The 24,007-nt window shown below is 48.1% G+C and overlaps 1 protein-coding gene across 4 annotated transcripts in view; it reads right to left on the bottom strand.

Moving 5' to 3' along the window:
* The window catches only part of LOC119971178 (myosin-3), a 1,049,419-nt gene that overhangs the window by 140,581 nt on the left and 884,831 nt on the right, over nucleotides 1-24,007 (bottom strand). For all 4 annotated transcript variants that reach the window (XM_038806379.1, XM_038806381.1, XM_038806380.1 and 1 more), the window contains 4 exons: nucleotides 17,180-17,333; nucleotides 15,716-15,883; nucleotides 11,193-11,360; nucleotides 3,009-3,176 (listed from right to left, as the gene is read on the bottom strand). In XM_038806379.1, coding sequence (XP_038662307.1) covers nucleotides 3,009-3,176; nucleotides 11,193-11,360; nucleotides 15,716-15,883; nucleotides 17,180-17,333 — 658 coding nt within the window. The remainder of the gene's footprint in view (nucleotides 1-3,008; nucleotides 3,177-11,192; nucleotides 11,361-15,715; nucleotides 15,884-17,179; nucleotides 17,334-24,007) is intronic.

The raw sequence follows: 24,007 nt of genomic DNA, 5'->3' as shown, positions 1-24,007 counted from the left end.
CCTCCGCCCTACTGCTCCATTGTTCCTCCGCCCTACTGCTCCATGGTTCCTCCGCCCTACTGCTCCATGGTTCCTCCGCCCTACTGCTCCATGGTTCCTCCGTCCTACTGCTCCATGGTTCCTCCGCCCTACTGCTCCATGGATCCTCCGCCCTACTGCTCCATCGGGGTTCCTCCGCCCTACTGCTCCATGGTTCCTCCGCCCTACTGCTCCATCGGGGTTCCTCCGCCCTACTGCTCCATGGGTCCTCCGCCCTACTGCTCCATGGTTCCTCCGTCCTCCTGGTCCATGGTTCCTCCGCCCTACTGCTCCATCGGGGTTCCTCCGCCCTACTTCTCCATGGGTCCTCCGCCCTACTGCTCCATGGTTCCTCCGTCCTACTGCTCCATGGTTCCTCCGCCCTACTGCTCCATGGTTCCTCCGCCCTACTGCTCCATGGTTCCTCCGTCCTACTGCTCCATGGTTCCTCCGTCCTACTGCTCCATGGTTCCTCCGCCCTACTGCTCCATGGGGTTCCGCCGTCCTACTGCTCCATGGTTCCTCCGTCCTACTGCTCCATGGGGGTTCCGCCGTCCTACTGCTCCATAGTTCCTCCGTCCTACTGCTCCATGGTTCCTCCGCCCTACTGCTCCATGGGGGTTCCTCCGCCCTACTGCTCCATGGTTCCTCCGCCCTACTGCTCTATCGGGGTTCCTCTGTCCTACTGCTCCATGGTTCCTCCGTCCTACTGCTCCATCGGGGTTCCTCTGTCCTACTGCTCCATCGGGGTTCCTCCGCCCTACTGCTCCATGGTTCCTCCGCCCTACTGCTCCATGGTTTCTCGGCCCTACTGCTCCATGGTTCCTCCGCCCTACTGCTCCATGGTTCCTCCGCCCTACTGCTCCATCGGGGTTCCTCTGTCCTACTGCTCCATGGTTCCTCCGTCCTACTGCTCTATGGTTCCTCCGTCCTACTGCTCCATGGTTCCTCCGCCCTACTGCTCCATCGGGATTCCTCTGTCCTACTGCTCCATGGTTCCTCCACCCTACTGCTCCATCGGGGTTCCTCTGTCCTACTGCTCCATCGGGGTTCCTCCGCCCTACTGCTCCATGGTTCCTCCGCCCTACTGCTCCATGGTTTCTCGGCCCTACTGCTCCATGGTTCCTCCGCCCTACTGCTCCAGGGTTCCTCCGCCCTACTGCTCCATGGTTCCTCCACCCTACTGCTCCATGGGGGTTCCTCCGTCCTACTGCTCCATGGTTCCTCCGCCCTACTGCTCCATGGTTTCTCGGCCCTACTGCTCCATGGTTCCTCCGCCCTACTGCTCCAGGGTTCCTCCGCCCTACTGCTCCATGGTTCCTCCACCCTACTGCTCCATCGGGGTTCCTCCGCCCTACTGCTCCATGGTTCCTCCGCCCTACTGCTCCATGGTTCCTCCGCCCTACTGCTCCATGGTTCCTCCGCCCTACTGCTCCATGGTTCCTCCGCCCTACTGCTCCATCGGGGTTCCTCCGCCCTACTGCTCCATGGTTCCTCCGCCCTACTGCTCCATGGTTCCTCCGCCCTACTGCTCCATGGTTCCTCCGCCCTACTACTCCATCGGGGTTCCTCCGCCCTACTGCTCCATGGTTCCTCCGCCCTACTGCTCCATGGTTCCTCCGCCCTACTGCTCCATGGTTCCTCCGCCCTACTGCTCCATCGGGGTTCCTCCGTCCTACTGCTCCATGGTTCCTCCGTCCTACTGCTCCATGGTTCCTCCGTCCTACTGCTCCATGGTTCCTCCGCCCTACTGCTCCATGGTTCCTCCGCCCTACTGCTCCATGGGGGTTCCTCTGCCCTACTGTTCCATGGTTCCTCTGCCCTACTGCTCCATGGTTCTTCTGTCCTACTGCTCCATGGGGGTTCCTCTGCCCTACTGTTCCATGTTTCCTCCGCCCTACTGCTCCATGGTTCCTCCGCCCTACTGCTCCATGGTTCCTCCGCCCTACTGCTCCATGGTTCCTCCGCCCTACTGCTCCATGGTTCCTCCGCCCTACTGCTCCATGGGGGTTCCTCCGCCCTACTTCTCCATGGGGGTTCCTCCGCCCTACTGCTCCATGGTTCCTCCGCCCTACTGCTCCATGGATCCTCCGCCCTACTGTTCCATGGTTCCTCTGCCCTACTGCTCCATGGTTCCTCCGCCCTACTGCTCCATGGATCCTCCGCCCTACTGCTCCATGGTTCCTCCGCCCTACTGCTCCATGGATCCTCCGCCCTACTGTTCCATGGTTCCTCTGCCCTACTGCTCCATGGTTCTTCTGTCCTACTGCTCCATGGTTCTTCTGTCCTACTGCTCCATGGTTCTTCTGTCCTACTGCTCCATCTCCAATCTTCCTGTCCTCTCCAAAGTTCTTGTGGTCACCTCCCAAATCAATTCCCGTTTGTTGCGGAACTCCAAGTTAGAAATCCTCCATCAGGTCTTCCAACCTTGCCACAGTATTGAAATGGCTCTTATCAAAATTACAAATGATATCCAATATGACCGTGACCAAGTTAAATTATCCCCCGTCGTCCTTCTCCAGCTGCAACATTTTCATCAAGATCCGGAGGTCAGAAATGCTGGAGAAACAGTGAACAGTTATCTCTATCGAATCAATTAAGACAACACACCTATGTGGGGATACATGACATATTCTTTACTTTGTTTCATCGTACAAAGATAAGCTGTCCTGTTTGAATTAAGTTTGAATCGATGATAACTTCTGTTCTATATGTTTACCTTACTGTGAAATAAAGCACATTAACAATTCTTAACATGCCTTTTGTTCACCAAGTTTTTGATTGGTCCACCTACGGAGAGATTTAGCAGCACACTTACAAAAGCTGTGAATATAAGGATCAGACCACAAGGGATATGCTTACTGGTGAGTATGTGCACTGAGAAACTCCACAAAGGTAACACACTCAAATGGTTTATAGGAGCCACTGAATGTGAGGAAATATCAAAGTGAAGAAAGAAAGGCTTGGATTTGTAACAAGTAATCACAAACCTGTTCCATGTTTTCTTTTTGTGTACCATGACAAGCTGTTAGCTCTCGCCTGAGTTCACAGATGAGTTGGTCCGCTGACTTCAGTTCATGGTTAGTCTTCCGTGCCTGTTCCTGGACTGTATTCAGCTCCAACTGAAGCTTGGTAAATTTATCTTCTTGTCGAGTTGTCTGTGGTATGACATCAATGCAGTTTTGGAAATTAAATGAGGTAAATTATGAAGCTGGCAGGAATTTGTTTGGTTACTTAGACAAACATCATGGGGTTCTCTGGCAATTATAATCATCTATATGATTGAATGAAAACCTCAGCCTTGATAAGCTGCATGCACCAGTTGGGAAACAGAAGTTCGGATCACAATTTGACTTTGTTATTTTGCTCCCTTCTATTGAAAATATTGTATACCAGAAGTAATTTAATTTTTACCAGTAACCTTTCTTAGGAAAACAAAGGTAGCTTTAAGGGATTTATGCTTGTATTGGTAAACATAAGAAATAAGGTATAATTCTAAGTGGGTTTAATTTAATGCTTCTGTGTCTGGAAGGGTGAAACCTAGTTAGATTCATGCTGGACAAATGTGTTTGTATGTGTGAGGATTGGTTAAGTTACAACTGTGTTTCCATTGTGCTTAGAGGGCTACGGCATGAAGAATAAATATACTGGCAGAAGTCATAGTGATTACTTAGCAACTGGGGGCCTTTTAAAGTAGAAAGGTTTTAGCTGAGTTTAGTTTTAGCTGAATTTGTTGGCAGTTGAAGACAGTGGACTGGGGATGAACATCTCTCAACTCTGCCAAGAGAAGAATGATTCGACAGGACAAGGGAGCTGCAAAGAGGCAGACTTCCCACAGAATCAGAATCAGGGATTTGGGACCGAAAGAATGTCTTAAGATTGTTAAGAGAACAGAGAACAAAGTATTGTTCTGGAGAATTCAAGTAAATAAAGTTCTCTGAGTTAAATTTGCAGTAACCAGAATTAAAGTAGGAAAGCAGATTTCAGAGGCAAATCAAAAGTTTGATGCCAAAGAGGCAGGGAATCAAGAGTTAAAGTATTTACGAACAGTTTATACAACAGTTAAGACAAATAAATCATAATGGGGAGTTGAAAATTCCACATACTGGATTTGCTGTTAAAAGTGGAGTATAAACTTTAACAGTCATTTGGAAAACCTGAACTGGATTTCAGAATGCAAACTGCTGATTGAAAGCAATGTTGTGAAAGAAGATTTTAAAGTGTGTTTTCAGGGAGTGGAGTTTGGAAACTCGTGTGGCAATCACCTGGGGAAATCCAGAGACACTACCTTGGGTTCAGGGGACTTCCGGTGGTGGCATGTAAGAAGATGTCTCATATAAGGTAGCTCCCGCCAGGGCATTGATTTTTTGGCCTTTTTGCCCAGTATCAGGGGTATATTTGATGGAAAAAGCTATCCACTTGAAGACACAAGGTACCTGCATCACAAAAAAGTCAAGAAAGGATGGGGGTGAGAAATAGGTGGACAGAAATTCGTTGACAGACTCGGAGACTTTGCATGGTTCCGCTGTGGAAAAAATGGCGGCGCCAGCTCCAGTGATTGAGGCAGCTCCAATAACGGTGGGCAGGGTGGCCAGACTGCTGTCGATGGAGCTCATAAAGAAGTTTTAAAAGCAGTGGAGAGCGATGTCTGAGGGCCTCCTAAATTCGATCAAGGCGGCCCTGGATCCTATCAGATTGAAATTGGAAAACACTTCCGAGACGATGCATTGTGCGGTGTTAGAGGGGGTGCAGAAGACTTTGGCGAGGCACAGTGAGCAAATTGCCTCATTGGAGGCTGAGATCACCACGGTAGCCAGCGAGAATATGTTGCTGAGCGCTGATGTTGAGAACCGGTCGAGGAGGCACAACCACAGAGTCGTGGGTTGCTGGAGGGAATGAAAGGCCCGACTCCCACTTTTTCGTAGCAGTTTGAGAAGATGCTGGGGGAAGGCGGACTTGAGTCCCCTCTGGAGCTGGACAGGGCTCATAGGACACTTCGGCAAAAGCCTCGACCGAACGAATCGCTACAGGTAGTCATCGTTTGGTTTCACAGCTTTCAGAAGAAGGAACGGGTCCTGAAGTGGGCCAAGGAATACCGAGACTGGAAATGGGAAGGTAACTGCCTCAGGATCTACCAAGACGTTGGAGCTGAGCTGGCGAGGAAGTGGGTGACCTTCAACAAGGCCAAGGTCGCCTTATACAAGATGGGAGTTTGATTCAGGGTGTGTATCTTCTAAGGCTTGTGTAACCTAAGAATCGAAAGACTATTATTTTGATGTGCCAGAGGAGGCAGGTGCCTTTGTTAAAAAGCATGGATTTCATTCAAGTTGACAGTTCTCTGTGAAGTCTTTGATTCCTTATTCTTGGGCGGGAGGGTTTCTTCACATGTTGATTACTGATGGGCGGGGCTAACTGATGTGAGGGGTGTTGTGTTATGTAATAATGTTGGAAATATATAGCACCCAGTGAGAATTTGGTTTTTGTATGGGGACTTGTTTATGTTTAATTTTTATCCCCGGGACGGGTGGTAATGTTTCGCTTTTCCTTTACTCTGGGGCGGGCGGGGGTGGGGGGGGGTGGGGGGGTGGGGGGTGGGTGGGGGGTGGGGGGTGGGTGGGGGGTGGGGGGTGGGGGGGGGGGGGGGCTACCCTGCTAGTAGTAAAGGTAGCTAGCTAATGGGAGTGAGGTGGGGGGGGGGGGGAGGGGCTGCAGCTCATTGCACCTGTTTTGCTGAGTTTAATGAGTTAAGCGTTTTTGTTTTGTTGGGGGTTGAGGTTGATAGGGGGTATTGTTCATTTTCACATGATCAATATGTAAATTTGGGAGAGGTGTTGTTTGGGGGAGAGGAGAGGGGTGGGGAAAGGGTTAATTTACTGACGGTGATCACTTTTCTTTGTTTTGTTTTGTGGGTGGGTTTGTCGGCCATCTTCGGTAGGCCTTGTGCCTGTACTTTCTGGGTCGCGGCTTGATAATCCCTTTCAGTGGAAATGGCTGACTCTGGTATGAGGGGAGGACCCCGATTCGGTTGGTCATCAGGTGTTGGGGGGCCCAGTGAAAAGGTCAAGAGTATTTACTCACTTCAAGAATCGGAGGGCTGAACCTCCGGTGCAGGCATGTTGGAGAAGATCGCATATAAGGTAGCTTCTGCCAAGGTCCTTGTTTTTTTGATCCTTTTTGTCTTGTTCCCGGGGAAAATTGGTGGACAAACCCGACCCATCTAATTATATTTGATGAAGGATGTCAAAAGCTGAAAAAAGACTGTTGGAAAGAAGGGCTTGAGTGGTATTCCTCTGACAGAGCCAGAGAGAGTGTGAAGCGCATTGGGGGGGAAAAGATGGCGGAAGCGACCTTGGCATGTGTGGCCGCTCCTATTGCAGTGGTAATAGCACTGGATCTCGAAACGTAATTTGGTAAACACCTTGATGGCGACACTCAAAACTGCTATTGAGGAGGTGCTGGTCCCAATAAGAGAGAAGATGTGAAGGACTTTGGAGGCTGTGAAAGAGCATGGAGAGTTGCTGAAGGAGGTGGACGGGATTTTGACGTGGCTCAGCGACCAGATTGCCTCGCTGGAAGCGGAGATGTTAATGGTGGAGGAGAGGACTAACTCCCGAGGGTGAAGATCAAGGACCTAGAGAACAGGTCAAGGAGACAGAACCTCAGGATTGCCGGAAGGCGTGGAGGGCCTGAGTTCAACTGAGTATTTTTCCCAGACGTTGCAAAGTTGTTGGGGAGAAGGGGATGAACAGATGCCCTCTCCTGAGCTGAAAAGTGTCCACCGAACTCTCCGACAGAGGTCTCTGGTGAATGAGTCATCATGGGCAGTGATAGTTTGTTTTCACAGCTTCTAGACGGGTCCTGAAATGGGCCAAAGAGAACTGGGATGTGAGGTGAGAAGGAATCCGCATCAGAATTTATCAGGATGTCGGGCACAGCTAGCAGTCGTGCAGCCTTTAATAGGGCGAAGCCGGCACTACCTGGCGAGGTTGAGTTACGTATAACTCAAAAGATCGGACTTCCGGTGACGGCAGGCAGGAGGCAGCCGCATATTGGAGGTCTCCAACTCGGGCACGGCATTTTCGGGGTCTAACTCCCGGTCCCAGGGGTAACAGAGAAGGCACAGTAAAGAAGGATGTAGAGAACAAGTAAAAAAACGGCCGTGAAAAAAACAGCTGAAAGTCTGATGGGGAGTGCAAAGGTCACCGCGGGGACGGCAAGGGAAATGGAGGCTGGGGCACCAGGGGAGGCCGCATTGCCCACGGCTGAAGAAATGACGATGGGTGATGGCCGCGGAACTCGAAAGGCAGTTCACAAAACACATGGAGGTGATGAGGAAGGAGATGGGGGCGGTATTGAAAGTGCTGGTGGAGGAAGCGATTGCCTTGGCGAGGGCGACGGTATTGAATGCAGTGGCGGAGGTACGAGAGCAAGGTGAGGCGCTGAAGGAAGTGGAAGAGACATTGTTACAGCACAGGGATTAACTTACCTCGATGGGGAAGGAGATGTGGACGGTGATAGAGATCAACGAGGGTCCGCGAGCCAAAATGGACGACTTGGAAAACAGATCCAGGCGACAGAATCTGAGGATTGTGGGTCTTCTCGAAGGAGTGGAAGGCCCGAGGCCGACTGAGTATTTTGCCATGATGTTGGCAAAGCTATTGGGAGAGGGTGATGATCCCTCCCGATATGAACTGGATCGGGCTCATCGGTCGTGGATCCCTGTACCAGAGAAGAGTGAGCCGCCAAGAGTAGTGACTGTGTTTTCGTAGATACAGTGTGAAGGAGAAGGTCCTGTGCTGGGCAAAGCAGAAGCAGGTGGTGCAGTGGGCTGGAGCTGGTATACGCATGTATCAGGACTACACGGTGGAGCTGGCGAGGAGGCGGGCTGCCTTCAGCCAGGCGAAGAAGGCGCTGTCCATCAGTAAGGTGCGGTACGGCATAGTACGCTCATCTAAGTTGAGGGTGACCTACAAATCCAAGGACTTTTATTTTGGGACGGCGGAAGCAGCGGAGGAGTTTGCGAAGGACTGTGGCTGAATTGAGAAGTGGTCATGTACTGATGTAGCCTCATGTAATTGTATTTTTTCACTGTGGCAGGTGTATGTGCTAAATGAGCCAATGTTGTATATACTTGGACAAGGGAAGAGAGGGGACTTTCACTTGCAATGAGGGTTCTTTGGAGCTTGGGTGTGTAAGCGGGGTTTGTGTGCTACAGGGGATTTTTTGGTTTTGCTGGGGCCGGGCAAGGGGGAAAGAGACCCACCTTAGGCCATATATTGTCCACATTGCTGCCTTAAACATTACCCCTGATTACTTTGGCCCCCTTAGCCCTCCCTCGCCAACATATACACTCCATTACAAAACAATAAACCCCAAATAACTAAAAATATATACACAATTGGCGGGATTCTCCGACAGGAGGTGAGTTACTCGCCGTAGGATTCCGAGCCTTTGACTTGCTCTGGTAGTCACAGTATTAACATGGCTAGTCCAGTTAAGTTTCTGATCAATGGTAATTAGCCCCCAGGATGTTAATTGTGGGGATTCAGTGATGGCAATGCTATTGAATGTCAAGGGGCGATGGTTAGATCCTATCTTGTGTAATATGGTCATTGCCTGGCATTTGTGTGGCACAAATGTAACTTGCCACAGGTTTGTCCAGGTCTTGCTGCATTTGGACATGGACTGCTTCATTATCTGAGGAGTCGCAAATGGTGCTGAACATTGTGCAGTCATCTGTGAACATCACCACTTCTGACCTCATAATAGAAGGGACATCATTGATGAAGCAGCTAAAGATAGTTGGGCCAAGGACACTACCCTGAGAAATTCCTGCAGTAATGTCCTGGAACTGAGATGATTGACCTCCAACCACCATTTTCCTTTGTGCCAGGTATGACTCCAACAAGCAGAGAGATTTCCCCCATTGACTCCAGTTTTGCTAGTGCTCATGGAAGCCATACTTGGTCAAAAGCTGCCTTGATGTCAAGGGCAGTCACCTTTATGTCTGGAGTTCAGCTCTTTTATCAATGTTGAACCAAAGCTGTAATGAGTTCAGGAGCCGAGTGACCCTGGCGGAACCCAAATTGAGCATCCGTGAGCAGGTTATTGCTGAGTAAGTGCCTCTGGATAGCACTGTTGATGACACCTTCCATCACTTTGCTGATGATGGAGAGTAGACTGATAGGGCAGTAATTGGCCGGATTGGATTTGTCCTGTTTCTTGCGTACAGGACACACTTGGGCAATTTTCCACATTGCTGGGCAGAAGTCAGTGTTGTTGCTGTACCGGAATAGCTTGGCTCGGGGTACAGCATGTTCTGGAGCACAAGTCTTCAGTACTATTGCTGGAATATTGTCAGGGCCCATAGCCTTTGCAGTATCCAGTGCCTTCAACTGTTTCTTGACATCATGTGTACTGAAACGCATTGGCTGAAGACTGCCATCTGTGATGCTGGGGACCTCCAGAGGAGACTGAGATGGATCATCCACTCGGCACTTCTCGCTGAAGATTGTTGCGAATGCTTCAACCTTCTCTATTATTCAGATTAGGGATTCAGGTGGCAGCTTGGTGAAAGGTAATACAGCTTTGAGACATTCTCTAAGAGTCTTTATAGGTCAGAACCTACCTCTGGAAGGGAGTTTGGGCGTGTCGATATTCTTAGATGGGTTGTCCTTTCCGGTGGAGGGGGAGACGGGAGGGGTTGGAGGCCCCATTAATCTCTGAGGAGATACCGAAAGGTATGGGATTAATGCAAACAGGAAAAGCTCCCTGGCCGAATGGGTTCCTTATCGAGTTTTATAAATAGTTTGTGGGCCAGTTTACTCCATTGACGGTGGACATGTTCAATGACACCTTGTCTCGGGGTTTGTTGTCCGCCACGCTCCTGCAGGCTTCTATTTCTCTTATACTGAAGGAGGACAAGGGCCACTGATTACAAAAAGGGTGGCACGGTGGCAAAGTGGTTAGCACTGCTGCCTCACAGCTCCAGGGTCCCAGGTTCAATTCCGGCCTCGGGTCACTGTCTGTGTGAAGTTTGCACTTTCTCCCCGTGTCTGTGTGGGTTTCCTCCGGGTGCTCTGGTTTCCTCCAACAGTCCAAAGATGCGCAGGTTAGGTGGATTGGCCATACTAAATTGCCCCTCAGCGTCTAAAATATTAGGTGGTGTTACTGGGTTACGGGGATAGGGTGGAGGCATGGGCTTAAGTGGGGTGCTCTTTCCAAGGGACGGTGCAGACCCAATGGGCTGAATGGCTCCCTTCTACACTGTAAATTCTATGACTTCTATGACCACAGGGAGTGTGGGTCATATTGACCCATATCGCTATTATGGGGTAGCACAGTGGTTAGTACTGTTGCTTCACAATGCCAGAGTTCCAGGTTCGATACCCGCTTGGGTCTGTCTGCGGAGTCAGCATGTTCTCCCGTTCCCGCGTGGATTTCCTCCAGGTGCTCCGGTTTCCTCCCACAAGTCCCGAAAGACGTGCTGTTAGGTGAATTGGACATTCTGAGTTCTCCCTCTGTGTACCCGAACAGGTGCCAGAACATGGTGTCTAAGGGCTTTTCACAGCAACTTCATTGCAGAGTTAATGTACGCCTACTTGTGACAATAATAGAAAAAGATTTTAAAAATAGATTAAAGATTATTAAACGCAGATGCGATTGGAGCCCTGTCTCCTGGAGGGGATTGCAGAAGACCATAATGGGCCGGAGTCACATTGCAAGATCTTGCGAGCTGGCTAAATCCCGGAAGCGGGGTCCCCCGGCTTCCATTGACCACGTTGCGCTGTGGCGGTTGCTTTTTGAGCGTCACGCTGTTTGATCGCGCCATATTGTTCTTTTGCAGCATATTTGCAGCAGAGTAGAAGGAACTTTAATCTGCATGTCACATTCCTTTTACCTAGGAATGCTCAATACCAGATGGCTGAATTGGAAAATATTCTAATCCAGCACGTGTTGTTCTTTGTCTTGTTGAGGGAAAATTTGCAAAACGAATACTAAAAAAAAAATGTTATTTTGAAACTTGGTCTGACTCTGCATTGTTTGTCATTCAACACTTTTTATGCTGAAAGCGATATCTCAAACTTGTGGCTGTACCTGTTGCGGATTCATTCTTGTATGTTTCTACAATATAATAAACTACAGATGAAATAGAACAATAATACTATTCTTACCTCTTCACTGTAATACTTGTTCTGTTTGTGCGCTGTTGAAAGATTTGTCTGGGTCACCTGAAGCTCTGATTCACAGTTTTTGTATTCGTTAAGTAGAGTTTGGTGCTTTCTCTGGAACTGGGCTAAATCATCTTCTAGTCTCAAAATATGATCTTCCCTCTCCTTCAGCTGCAAGGGAAAATGTGTGGCATTATTTTTGCTGTGGTGTTCTGCTTCTTGTTGCTTACTCTCCTCGCACAAAATTCACTAATAAGGTTTATTCATTAATAATCAAACCCATATACATATTTTAGAAGGTCCTAACAGTAGGAAGTACCTTGAAGAAGAAATTAATTCTATGGCTAAATATAAGCTAAATAAACATACTTGTAATTGTTGCAAGTCTGAATTATTAATGATTCTTATTTGCAAGGTCTTAAATTTTCACATTAATAAATATATGGGCCTGATGGCCGGGATTTTATTTATTTGGAAACAGTGGACCTGCTGGAAAGTTAGAGGCAAGCCCGTCTCTGCTGGCCTTTGAAGAACGACTGAATTTTCTATTGTTCAGGCAATCATTACCTGAAGTCGTGGCTTCTACTGTCTGAGACAGGATGTCCCAACTCCAAAGGCAGATAGCTAATCAGAGGGCCTGCAGTCCTTCAGACCCAGCAGCGACACCGCCGAACGATGGCCACTGCTGAGATTACAGCAGGCCGAGGGTTAATGACAAGGTCCAGAGTAAAGGTAAGTGAGATCAGGGATTGGCAGAGCCAATAAGGCGGGCCCCAGTGAGAGAGGTTGGTGGTGGAGGGGCGGGGGAGCTTGATAATAATGGCAGGTGCGGGGTTCTTTCAGCCATGGGAGCCCTTGCTGCTGGTTGGGTAGACCTCTCTGGGCCAGTCATGCTTGATCAGGATGGACCTATGCATTACCTATGCTAGTGCATGAATCACAGAAAGTTGGTTTACAGGTGCAACAGGTGATTAAGAAGGCAAATGGAATTTTGTCCTTCATTGCTAGAGGGATGGAGTTTAAGACTAGGGAGGTTATGTTGCAATTGGATAAGGTGTTAGTGAGGCCACACCTGGAGTATTGTGTTCAGTTTTGGTCTCCTTAATTGAGAAAGGAAGTACTGGCACTGGAGGGTGTGCAGAGGAGATTCACTAGGTTAATCCCAGAGCTGAATGGGTTGGATTATGAGGAGAGGTTGAGAAGACTGGGACTGTACTTGTTGGAATTTAGAAGGATGAGGGGGGATCTTATAGAAACATTTAAAATTATGAAGGGAATAGATAGGATAGATGCGGGCAGGTTGTTTCCACTGGCGGGTGAAAGCAGAACTAGGGGACATAGCCTCAAAATAAGGGGAAGTAGATTTAGGACTGAGTTTAGGAGGAACTTCTTCACCCAAAGGGTTGTGAATCTATGGAATTCCTTGCCCAGTGAAGCAGTTGAGGCTCCTTCATTAAATGTTTTTAAGGTAAAGATAGATAGTTTTTTGAAGAATAAAGGGATTAAGGGTTATGGTGTTCGGGCTGGAAAGTGGATCTGAGTCCACAAAAGATCAGCCATGATCTCATTGAATGGCGGAGCAGGCTCGAGGGGCCAGATGGCCTACTCCTGCTCCTAGTTCTTATGACCAGCCTCTACTGCCATTCCCTAACCCCACAGGGAGGCTGCCAGATTTTAAAGGGGCAGCCTCCCCAGGGGTGACATGCCTACCTGCTGCTGGTAAAATATCTGTGGCGGTGGGAAGAGTGAACATTATTTGGCCATTTTAGGGCCTCAATTGGCCTAAGGGCAAGCAAGCTGGCCATTACCTATCCTGCCACTAGTAAAATAGCAGCAGAGGTGGGAAAATGACAAGCATAGCACCTGATTGTGGAAGGCGGGGTGAATTTGGAATTGAATATTGTGCACAAAAGTATATTTGCTGAACAACAATGGAAAGTACAGGATTATACAATAGTAAATAGGAAGTTATTTCAGGTGGGGGAGAAGCTAATCCCATCAGAAATCACACAAAACTAGATTTAGCTTACATGTAACAATTAAGCATCTACTTATGCATCATTATGTATTCATGCAAACATATTCAACATTCATCTCTAATTTTATTCAAGATGATCAAACATTAAAAATCTTGCAGTTTCCACTGAAAGGGTTAATTTGTCTCAATTCATAAACCCTCCAAAATATATTCAGATCTATTCTCTAGAGTAAGGCATTCATCATTTCAACTAAGTGTAAGTCTGTCTCAAGGGAAGCATGTGTTTGAAGACCAGAGGTTTTCATTACTGACTTTTACATCTATTTGTTTAACCTTTAGCAACCTGTTCAAACATGTATTTAATATTGGGGGAGCAGTGCACAGTAGCAGCTATGGTAATTCTTTGCAGTTAAATATTTCAAAATAATAGATGCGAATAAACGTTTCTCGATAAATAGGTGTTGCCCCATCACAATTGTTAATGCAAATGCTTAGAATTTGTGAATTTCCTTTGGAGTTCATAGAATGTGCAGGAGAGAAATAGAATAGAACAGAATTGATGGCTGTGAATGGAAGGCGTCTAATCCCACCTAATTTTGCAGGGTCAGGTCTAGTTAAATATTTATCGTAAACTCGGAGTGTGAATAGTGTTTGTCATTAGAAACTTGCACTTCATTAGGGACTTGAGGACTTCCAGCAGCTATGGTGGGCCTTCTTTAGAGGAAGGGATTTCTGTGCATTTAGGAGAATGGAGCTGGTCTGACAGCATCTGTGGGGTGACAAACAGGTCACATTTTGATTCCATATGACGCTTCTGCAGAACTGGAGAGGGATATCAATGTAATTGATTATATAGTTGGGAAGGGGAGGGGGTTGTGATAGAAGAAATGGACAGAATAGAAGGTTAGAATAGAAGGTTACACATTATTCTGAGCTAAAGAGAGATTGACAAAGTTGACATGGACTCAAGACAAAGGGAGTATTAATGGTGACATTAAGGATGAAAGAAATGCGAATAGTGGCATGAAAGTAAGGTAGTAGAATGTGCTAACAGTCGAAGAAAGGTCAGTGTTCAGTCAAAGCAAAACAGAAGAATAAGTGACAGATAGCACTGTGGGGGTTTTGGGGGGTGGGGCTGGGATGTTTGCATGAGGAAATATCAAGAACACTGAAAACAAAAAACGGGTGCGGATAGAGGGGAGAGTTCACAGTTTAAAGTTGTTGGGCGAGATCTAACGGCCACGCCAGGCTGGAATCTGAGCGGGCGGCTTAGATCACAGGAGAGTCTGAAATTGGGAAGCACGCACCAGGCTTGCTCCCGTTGGTGATATCAAGATAAAAGCAAATTACTGTGGATGCTGGAATCTGAAACGAAAGAGAAAATGCTGGAAAATCTCAGCAGGTCTGGCAGCATCTGTAGGGAGAGAAAATAGTTAACTTTTCGAGTCTGATGACTCTTTGTGAAAGCGATGTCAAGATTCTGCCGTGGCGTGGCAGAAACCAACAATCACTAATTAAGGCCAAACTCTGTCCCATTAACGGGAAGGATCCACTAACAGCATCCTATGATCTAACTGCCTCCCCAGCAAGTGGTCATGGAAGTGCCGTTTAGCATATCCATTTGAAGCTAGTACAATGGCTGCTGGAGGGGCTGATGTGGGGATCGGAGGTGAGCAGCCATCTTGAGCACAAAGAAAGATAGTTGTGATGGTTGGAAACCAATCATCTCACCCCCCCAGGACTTCGCTGTAAGACTTCCTTAGGCAAGTGTCCTAAGCCCAACCATCTTCAGCTGTTTCATCAATGACCTTCCCACCAACATAAGATGGGAAGTGGAATGATCGTTGATGATTGCATAATATTCAGTACCATTCGTGACTCCTCGGATTATGAAGCAGTCTATGCGTGCATGGAGCAAGACATAGACAATATTGGGTTGATAAGTGGCACATGACATTCGTGTCACACAACGACCACCTTCAACAAGAGAGAATTTAACCATCTCCTCTTGACACTCAATGGCATCACCATCTTTGAATCCCTTCTAAATGGCCCTCTACTGCTCCTCATTTGTCCATTTACATGTATGTTCAAATGCCTTTCCTTCTGTTGGAACCTGTTGCACAGTCCTCAATGAAAGAGTATGATGACATTTCTTTTTTAAAATAAATTTAGAGTACCCAATTCATTTTTTCCAATTAAGGGCCAATTTAGCGTGGCCAATCCACCTAGCCTGCACATCTTTGGGTTGTGGGGGCGAAATCCACGCAAATACGGGGAGAATGTGCAAACTCCACACGGACAGGGACCCAGAGCCGGAATCAAACCTGGGACCTCGGCGCCGTGAGACAGTAGTGCTAACCACTGCGCCACCATGTTGCCCTAGTATAATTACATTTCCAAAGAGAAAACTTGCAGTATTCGTAATCAGAAAATAATTGTGTGTTCAAAATGATCTGTATTAAAACTTTGTCATTAAATATCTGCTTGTTTATATTTTATACTGCGCTTGTAAAGATTACACGCACAATTTAGTGCTCTGACTTACCAGCTGGGTATTGGCTTTCAATTTGGCATTCAGTTTGTCAATTTCTCTTTCTAGCTCTCCTACTTGGTCTTTCAATTTCTGAGATTGTCTTTGTAACTCATCTTGTCTCATTTGTTCTATTTTTAACTCTTCTCGAAGTCTGTTGCTCTCGCCTTCCTTCTGGTGCATCTAAGAACAACCAAAATCAGAAGCAAAGATGATTTGCATTTGATGATAAAACCTTGGTGTCAGTTTTAGCTGACCATAGCTGGAGCCAATGAGGGAGGGTGGTAGTGGAGGGAAAGTTTCATGTCTTGATGGCTCTGTGATAACGTCCCCCCTTGGGCGGTTTTCCAACGGTTGGATTGCCACGTACTCGACAAGTTGCTCCAGAGAGAGAGGAAGCCAGCGAAAGTCCCACTGAGTGCCCATTTTCAGAACCTCCCTGCATTTTCCCAGCGATGCACTGCCTCCTTATTGAGTTTGGAGTCTGGCAGCAACTTGGAGGCAGTTTCTCGGCAGCAAGCCATCGTTTCACTGACCAAATGAATGAGCCACATGTATGAAATGGTGCAGCTGTGGCCAAAACCTTTCCTGTGGGAGCAGTTTTCCTTCCACAACAACTATTGGCCTTCTTTAATTCTAAATTTTCAGCAGTCTTCCAAGAACACCACCACTTTGAGTGTCTTTACACTCACCTTTCTGTTCCAGTAGCACTCACCTCACCGTCATGTCTTTCAAACCCACTTGCTGTCCTTAACTGGCCATGAATCTAGAAGTGGTCAATTGGGAGCCTGCCTAAAGCAAAGCATGAGCTATATGGTCCCAACAGTGAATTCCTGATGCCTGTGAGCTCAGGATCTGCGTGCGGCACTAACATCAGACTTCAGCAAGTCCGCCAGAGCTCCTTTACATGAGACAGCCTTCTAATTGGTCACCTCCTAGTTCGCTGTTTAAGTAAGGATGACAGGTGGACCAGGAAAGAAGGAGGCCCCATAGCAGTGCCCACAACAAAACGTCCAGAAGGTAACCCCACTGGGAAAGATGGAGTGTTACTGGAGAACAGGATCTTTCAAAAGGTGGCTCAAAATGGAGGCACTCATGAAGCCTTCCATGTTAGTGGAGAAAAAACTGACAAAATACTGTTAGGGTGGAGAAATGCTCCTATAGAGGAGTGTCCACTCCTGGGCCCCGGTGAGCATTGTGGCCTCCTGATCCTGCCAATAAATTCAGCCACACAGGGCATGCTGACCTCCAGGTGAGAGGTCGCCCCCGCAGCCCTGCCGGGTTCCCAAAACAGTTGTGGAGCAAGGCCGGAATACTTGGGGGAAAATGGTCCTTAACTGGGAATTAATCAACTTAATTGATTTAAATGGTGGCTTGCCCCTGGTTAAGAAAGCACTGTCCTGAAGGGGGATTCGACCACTTTCCCAGTCCCCACAGATCTCCATGGAGACAGGAAAATTTAGTCCAATGTTCACCCACCTGCTCTTGTAGCATTTTGATTTGCTCTCTGCTGTTGCTGACTTCCATCTCCATTTTGCAGATTGATTGCTGATACTTGAGTCCTTCCGTGACTGTACTTTCATGACTCTGTTTGGTCTGAGCATTCTCAGCTTTGAGTTTTTCAATCTGTACCCTACATATATTAATAAAAAATAATGAATTCGATTAAGGATGTTGTTGCTGCTGTGGTTATAATCTACTCATGAAAGTGCACAATTTCATCTCTTAAATGTGCACGCAAGGTTATATATGTTCCAGGATAATAATAATAATCTTTATTGTCACAAATAGGCTTACATAAACACTGCAATGAAGTTACTGTGAAAAGCCCCTAGTCGTCACATTCCGATGCCTGCTCGGGTGCACAGAGGGAGAATTCAGAATGTCCAATTCACCTAACAGTACATCTTTTGGGACTTTGTGGGAGGAAACCGGAGCACCAGGAGGAAACTCATGCAGACACGGGGAGAACGTGCAGACTCTCAATAGACAGTGACCCAAGCCAGGAATTGAACCTGGGACCCTGGAGTTGTAAAGCAACAGTGCTAACCACTGTGCTATCGTGCTGCTCAATAGCAATATGTAAAGATTAAAATTTTATTTTCATACACGGCTGCGTACAGTGCTCACGTTTCAAATAGTGTTCCATCATCGCACCAACGCTCTTCTCCATCTTTCCTCGCAGCAATACTCTACCCCGACACCCTGAAGCTCCCTGCTGGAGTGGAGCTAACCTACCGGACAAGCAGGAAACTGTTCAACCTTCGACTCCCCCAGGCCAGAACTAAGACCACCCCAATCTCTGTCATTGATCTGCAGTAAACAGATGACGTTTGCGTGCACGCACATTCTGAGCTACAAAGCATCGTTGATGCATATGAGAGAACGGGCCTCAGACTAACATCCGGAAGACAGAGGTTCTCTACCATCTGCTCCTGCCATACAATACTGCCCCCCCCTCCCCCGACGATCAAGATCCACGTGAGCATTTGGACAATGTGGATCATTTCCCATACCTCGGGAGCCTCCTCTCGGTGCGAGCAGACATTGACGACAAAATCCAGCATTGACTCCAATGCGCCAGTGCAGCCTTTGGACCTCCGAGGAACAGAGTCTTCGAAGCCCGAGAACTCAAATTCAGCACGAGGCTCATGGTCAACAGAGGAGCCGTGGTCCTCGCCTCCCTGTCTGCATCAAAACATGGACAATGTACAGCAGACACCTCAAATCCCTGGAGAGATATTACCAACGTTGCCTCCGCAAAATCCTGAATCTCCATTGGCATTTAGACGTACCAACGTGAGCGTCTCTCCCAAGCCAATATCCCCAGTATCGGGGCACAGGTCATGCTCAACCAGCTGCGACGGATGGGCCACATTGTCTGCATGCCTGACACAAGACTCCCGAAACAAGTGCTCTACTCCGAGCTCCACAATGATAAGCGAACACTAGGAGGGCAGAGGAAATGTTTTTCAAACTTTTTTGTCCAGGACCCATTTTTACCAACCAGGCATCATTTGCGACCCATGCCAGCCGACTTTCACAACCCACATCGGCCGAACTTTGCGACCCACGCTGGCCGAGCTTTGTGACCTATGCCAGCCGAACCTCGCGACCCACACCAGCCGACCTTCACGCCCCAACATTTTCACTTCCCTTTAATGTGACAGGTGAGCCTGCTTGGTCCTCACGATTTCACATGCTTTATTATTTAATGCTACATTTCTGATAATAACTTCAGCTGATGAGTGAAGATCTCACTGCATCCGTTGAAAAAAAATAGAGGTTTGTCCTTGAATTCGCCATGCTTAGTCTTCAAATGTCTTTGAAGTTTTGAGTGTTGTAAACTTTAATTTGCCAGTACTTCACTGTGCACAACACACAAACTTTAAATCCTGATTTGCACTGGTACAATGAATAACCCATACCTCAAGTAATCAACTTTATATGCTGTTTTGTTCCTGTTTTCAGCTTCTTCTTTATGGATTGTTCACCAGAGGCCCTGGCGTTCACACCGACGATGCTGGCAGCTGCAAAATGGAGGATCTCTCATGCACCTGAAACACGTGACGTCAGCATAAACCTGCTTCAGGCAGGAAGACTGCATTGAATTAAAAACAAATCTTCTCCTAGGTTAGTGAGCTGACGTCAGAGAAGTCAGTCTTTCTCGCTGGGCTCCGGAGGCTGCCGAGGACGTTGGCACTACGTCCTGCGATCGGGAACGCTGCGCTGCATGGCTCCGCGACCCTCCAGACGCCCACGGTTGGATCGCGACCCCAACTTTAAAGACTGCCGTAGAACATTCAAACTGGAGAAAAAGCATCTGCGAAGGCGCCAATCACCTTGAGTGTCATAGGGTGGATCACACGGAGGCCAAGCATAAACAGCGGAAGGAGATTGCAGAATCCAGAGCGTTCCACCCACCCACCTCATCAAGCACCACCTGGCAAACCTGTGGCAGAGTCGGCGGATCTAGGATTGAACTATTCAGGCACCGTAGAATCCACCTCCCTGGAGTGGAAGCAAGTCATCTCCGACGCTGAGCAACTCCCAAGAGAGAGAGAGGTGAAAACTACTCATGAAAGTGCACAATTTCATCCCTTAAATGGTCACCCACAATCACATATGTGACATTCCAGGATAGCAATATGCAAAGACTAAAGTTTAATTTTCATACTTTATAGATAAGTATTAGTTGTTACTTATAGATTTACATTGAATTTATAGTGCAGAAGGAGGCCATTTGGCCCAACGAGTCTGCACCGGCTCTTGGAAAGAGCATCCTACCCAAGGTCAACACCTCCACCCTATCCCCATAACCCAGTAACCCCACCCAACACTAAGGGCAAATTTGGACACTAAGGGCAATTTATCATGGCCAATCCACCTAACCTGCACATCTTTGGACTGTGGGAGGAAACCGGAGCACCCGGAGGAAACCCACGCACACACGGGGAGGATGTGCAGACTCCGCACAGTCAGTGACCCAAGCCGGAATCGAACCTGGGACCCTGGAGCTGTGAAGCAATTGTGCTATCCACAATGCTACCGTGCTGCCCAATTATTCCATAGCACTGTTGATAGCTCAGTCCCATAGTTACACTGCATACTCATGAGTAGGGTCAGAGAATCGCCCAGGTCCGGCGTCAATCCCGCCCCCGCCATGTCCCGAATTCTCTGCCCCCCGAGGTTCGGCGGGGGCGGGAATTGCGCCGCATCGGGCCCCCCGCGGCGATTCTCCGGCCCGCGATGGGCCGAAGTCCCGCCGCTAACAGGCCTTTCCCGGCGGCATGGTTAAAAGCACCTCTGGTACCGCGGGATTGGCGACACGGGCAGGCTCCGGTGTCCTGGGGGGGGGGGGCGCGGGGCGATCTGACCCTGGGGGGTGCCCCCACGGTGGCCTGGCCCGCGATCGGGGCCCACCGATCGGCGGATGGGCCTGCGTCGTGGGGGCCCCTCTTTTTCTTCTGCCTTCGCCATGGTCTTCACCATGGCTGGGGCAGAAGAGACCCCTTCCCCTGCGCAGGTATGATGTCAGCAGCCGCTGACGCACCGGCGCATGCGCGAACTTCTGCCGGCCGGCGAAGGCCTTTCGGCCCTGGCCGGCGGGGGCCTAGCCCTCAATGTGAGGGCTTGGTCCCTAAAGGTGCGGAGTATTCTGCACCTTTGGGAAGGCCCGATGCTGGAGTGGTTCACGCCACTCCGTCCCGCCGGGACCCACCCGCCCCGCCAGGTAGGGGAGAATCCCAGACCAGATTACCGTTCGTTTGGAGTAGACGTGGAGCTTGAACTTGGTCCATCGCACCGATTGCTCTGCGAGGGATCTGAATGCTGCAAAGCGTTCCCACGTCGAATCTCTGGTATGAGTTTTCTTCTCTTTTCGATCTTTCTTCCTGGTCCTTATGTAATCTGTCTAGTAAGCTTTCCTGAAGTCACTCCTGGCACCATATATAATTTCTTATGTCTGAATAATGCAGTAGTAAGGGCGTGGAATGCCCTGCCTGCAACAGTAGTGGACTCGCCAACGCTAAGGGCATTCAAATGGTCATTGGATAGACATATGGATGATAAGGGAATAGTGTAGATGGGCTTTAGAGTGGTTTCACAGGTCGGCGCAACATCGAGGGCCGAAAGACCTGAACTGCGCTGTAATGTTCTATGTTCTAGTTGAAGCAAATGCTTTGTGGAGTTAGTTCATTCTCTCTCCAGAGCTTAAACTAGATGTTGCGTGAACATGATTGATTAAGAAGTGCTTATGATTATCTACACCTGCTGAAGTGTCTGGCCACTAGCTACTATTCCTGTGAAGAGGGTGATCCTTGCTTCTGTCTGTCTATTTATAAATCTCTAGTGCTGCCCTCTAGTCATTACTTAGTTGTTGTGTCTTTACATTAACCCCCTGTGTATATACAGATCACTACACTGTCAGGAAGCTCTTTTGCTCACATTTGCATTTCATTCATGTTCATTCAAAGGCCAGCTTGCTAGAATTAAGTGCCCCCTCACAGCTAAGTTCTCTGCCATTGAGAAAAGCATATATTCACATTTCTGACTGGATATAGGTGTGCACCAGGCGAGGTAGACTTCTTCCTGGACTTTGGAGTGAGTAGCCGCAGCTTTGGCCTTCTTGGGGATTGCTCACAAATGGCAGCCTTTAAATTGAGATCAGGTGTCAGTAGCCGAAGTTCTGGATAAGGGAGGCAGGATTAGCTGGGAAGGGCAGGAAGGTGTATGGGAAAGGAAGCAGGACTTTCCCGGGGTTTGTTAAGAGGTTACACATACAAACAAACATACAAATTAGGAGCAGGAGCAGGCTAATTTGCCTCTTGAGGCTGCTCTGCCATTCAATAAGATCATGGCTGATGATGTCACAGCTTTCTGGCCAATACGTATTACAGAGGGATGATTCTAAAGGGCTGGGTAAGTGACCTAATGAGTTTAGTTCAAGGAGTTTGAATGAGGGTACTGGGAGGCAAAGAGTCCTGTCACAGTCAGAGGGGGGAGCTGGATCAGGTAGGGTTAGGATGATGGCCAGGTAGTGACTGGTCTCATGGTGGGGGCAGAGGAGAGTCTGAGTGTCCACACACAGAATAATAGATCCACGGTAACTGCAGGAGGTTGAAGGCTTACAGAAGGGAGAGGAATGTCAAGGTGGTGATTGTGTAGACTGATGGTGGGTTGGGGGGGAGGGGGCTTTGCTCCATGCCAATGGATCACGTTACAGCAAAAAGCTATCAAGGTTTGAAGCTGATGCACATTGTTTAATTGTCATCTGCTGCTATCAGAAGCAGGGGTGAAGGGAGAGAACAGGGTGGAAGAGGGAGTAGGGTGCCTCTGGGGGAATGGGTAGCGGACAGCAGCAAAGTCCCAACTCCAAACATCCATCCTCTTGGGTAAATGCTCATGGTTGACAAGGGCTTATGTATTGAATCTTTCTATGATGCCAAGGTAATGATCTATGTTTAGAATCTAAAGGGTGATAAAGCCAAGCTGAATAGTGGCCAAAGGACGGTTCTCACAAGTGGCAATCAATGTGCAATGTCTCCATACATGGTCAAGTATGTATGTATGGAACACTCATCTGTGGTCCTCAAAGTGTCCTTCAGCAGGACAAGGTGGGGTAGAGAAGCCATGTCTAATAGGTGGCATGGTGGCACAGTGCTTGGCACTGCTGCCTCAAAGCACCAGGGACCTGGGTTTGATTCTGGCCTTGGATGACTGTGTGGAGTTTGCACGTTCTCCCATGACTGCGTGGGTTTCCTCTAACAGTCCATAGATGTGCAGATTAGGTGGATTGGACATGCTATATTGCTCCTTAAGTGTCCAAAGATGCACAGGTTTGATGGGGTTGTGGGACGGGGCGGTGGGGGCTAGGTAGGATGCTCTTTCAGAGGGTCGGTGCAGACTCGGTGGTTCAAATGGCCTCCTTCTTCGCGGGTCAGATTCTATGGCGATATGGATGCCAGTCACAGGCTTAGCATTGTCTTTATCAGGCTCGAAGATGGAGGGGAATTTCTAAGAAATACGCTGAGTAGATGGATCGTTGCTATTTGTTCATGTAACGCAAAGGTGATGCAGGCTCCAGGAAACCCTGAATTTCTGCTAGAATCATCTGATAGACAACAGCTCCAACAATTATGTGGGGGCTCATGAAAATACATATGTGATTGATGTTCATTGGAGCTGAAAAATTCACCTTAATATGTTCATATACATGTCTATCACCACATTCTCAAGGGCAATTAGGGACGCAATAAATGCTCATTTAGCTGGCGACGCCAACGCCCTGTGACAGAATGAAAAAACGTGCAAATCCTCAGCCCCCAGAGTTATAGAATTCTGGAGAGTGTCACTTTGTTTACTCATGGGATTTGAGTGTGATCCTAATGTGCACCATCTTGTTTCCTATAACAAAGTCTGGTCATTGAAGCTTAGACTTAGATATACCTCTGTCTATCCCCTCAGTAACAGGGTGATTTGGGAAGGCTGGTAAAAGAAAATGCTTCAGTGAGGAATTCTACCAAATTTGTGTCCTTGATATCATCTGAAAACATTTTCCTCGAGCAGTACAGACACAATGAGCCAAATGGCCTCGTTCTCTACTGTAACATCTCTGTAATTCTGTGAAGTGAGATCAATCACTGGAAGTGCTATGACAAAACAAATAAAAAAGGTGTTGTCATTTCAGACGTTGAATTTCCCTTTCTTGGTGCCTTTGGCTTATAAATTTGCAAGGATGCGAATATATTAGAAGTGGTCAGTGTTACTGCCAAAGGGCAAATACTCATTAAATAAAACTTTTCAGAT

Source organism: Scyliorhinus canicula, chromosome 9, assembly GCF_902713615.1.
Source record: "Scyliorhinus canicula chromosome 9, sScyCan1.1, whole genome shotgun sequence".
NCBI lineage: Eukaryota > Metazoa > Chordata > Chondrichthyes > Carcharhiniformes > Scyliorhinidae > Scyliorhinus > Scyliorhinus canicula.
The sequence above is the reverse complement of the archived record's forward strand: the minus strand, read 5'-3'. Positions and strand labels throughout refer to the sequence as shown.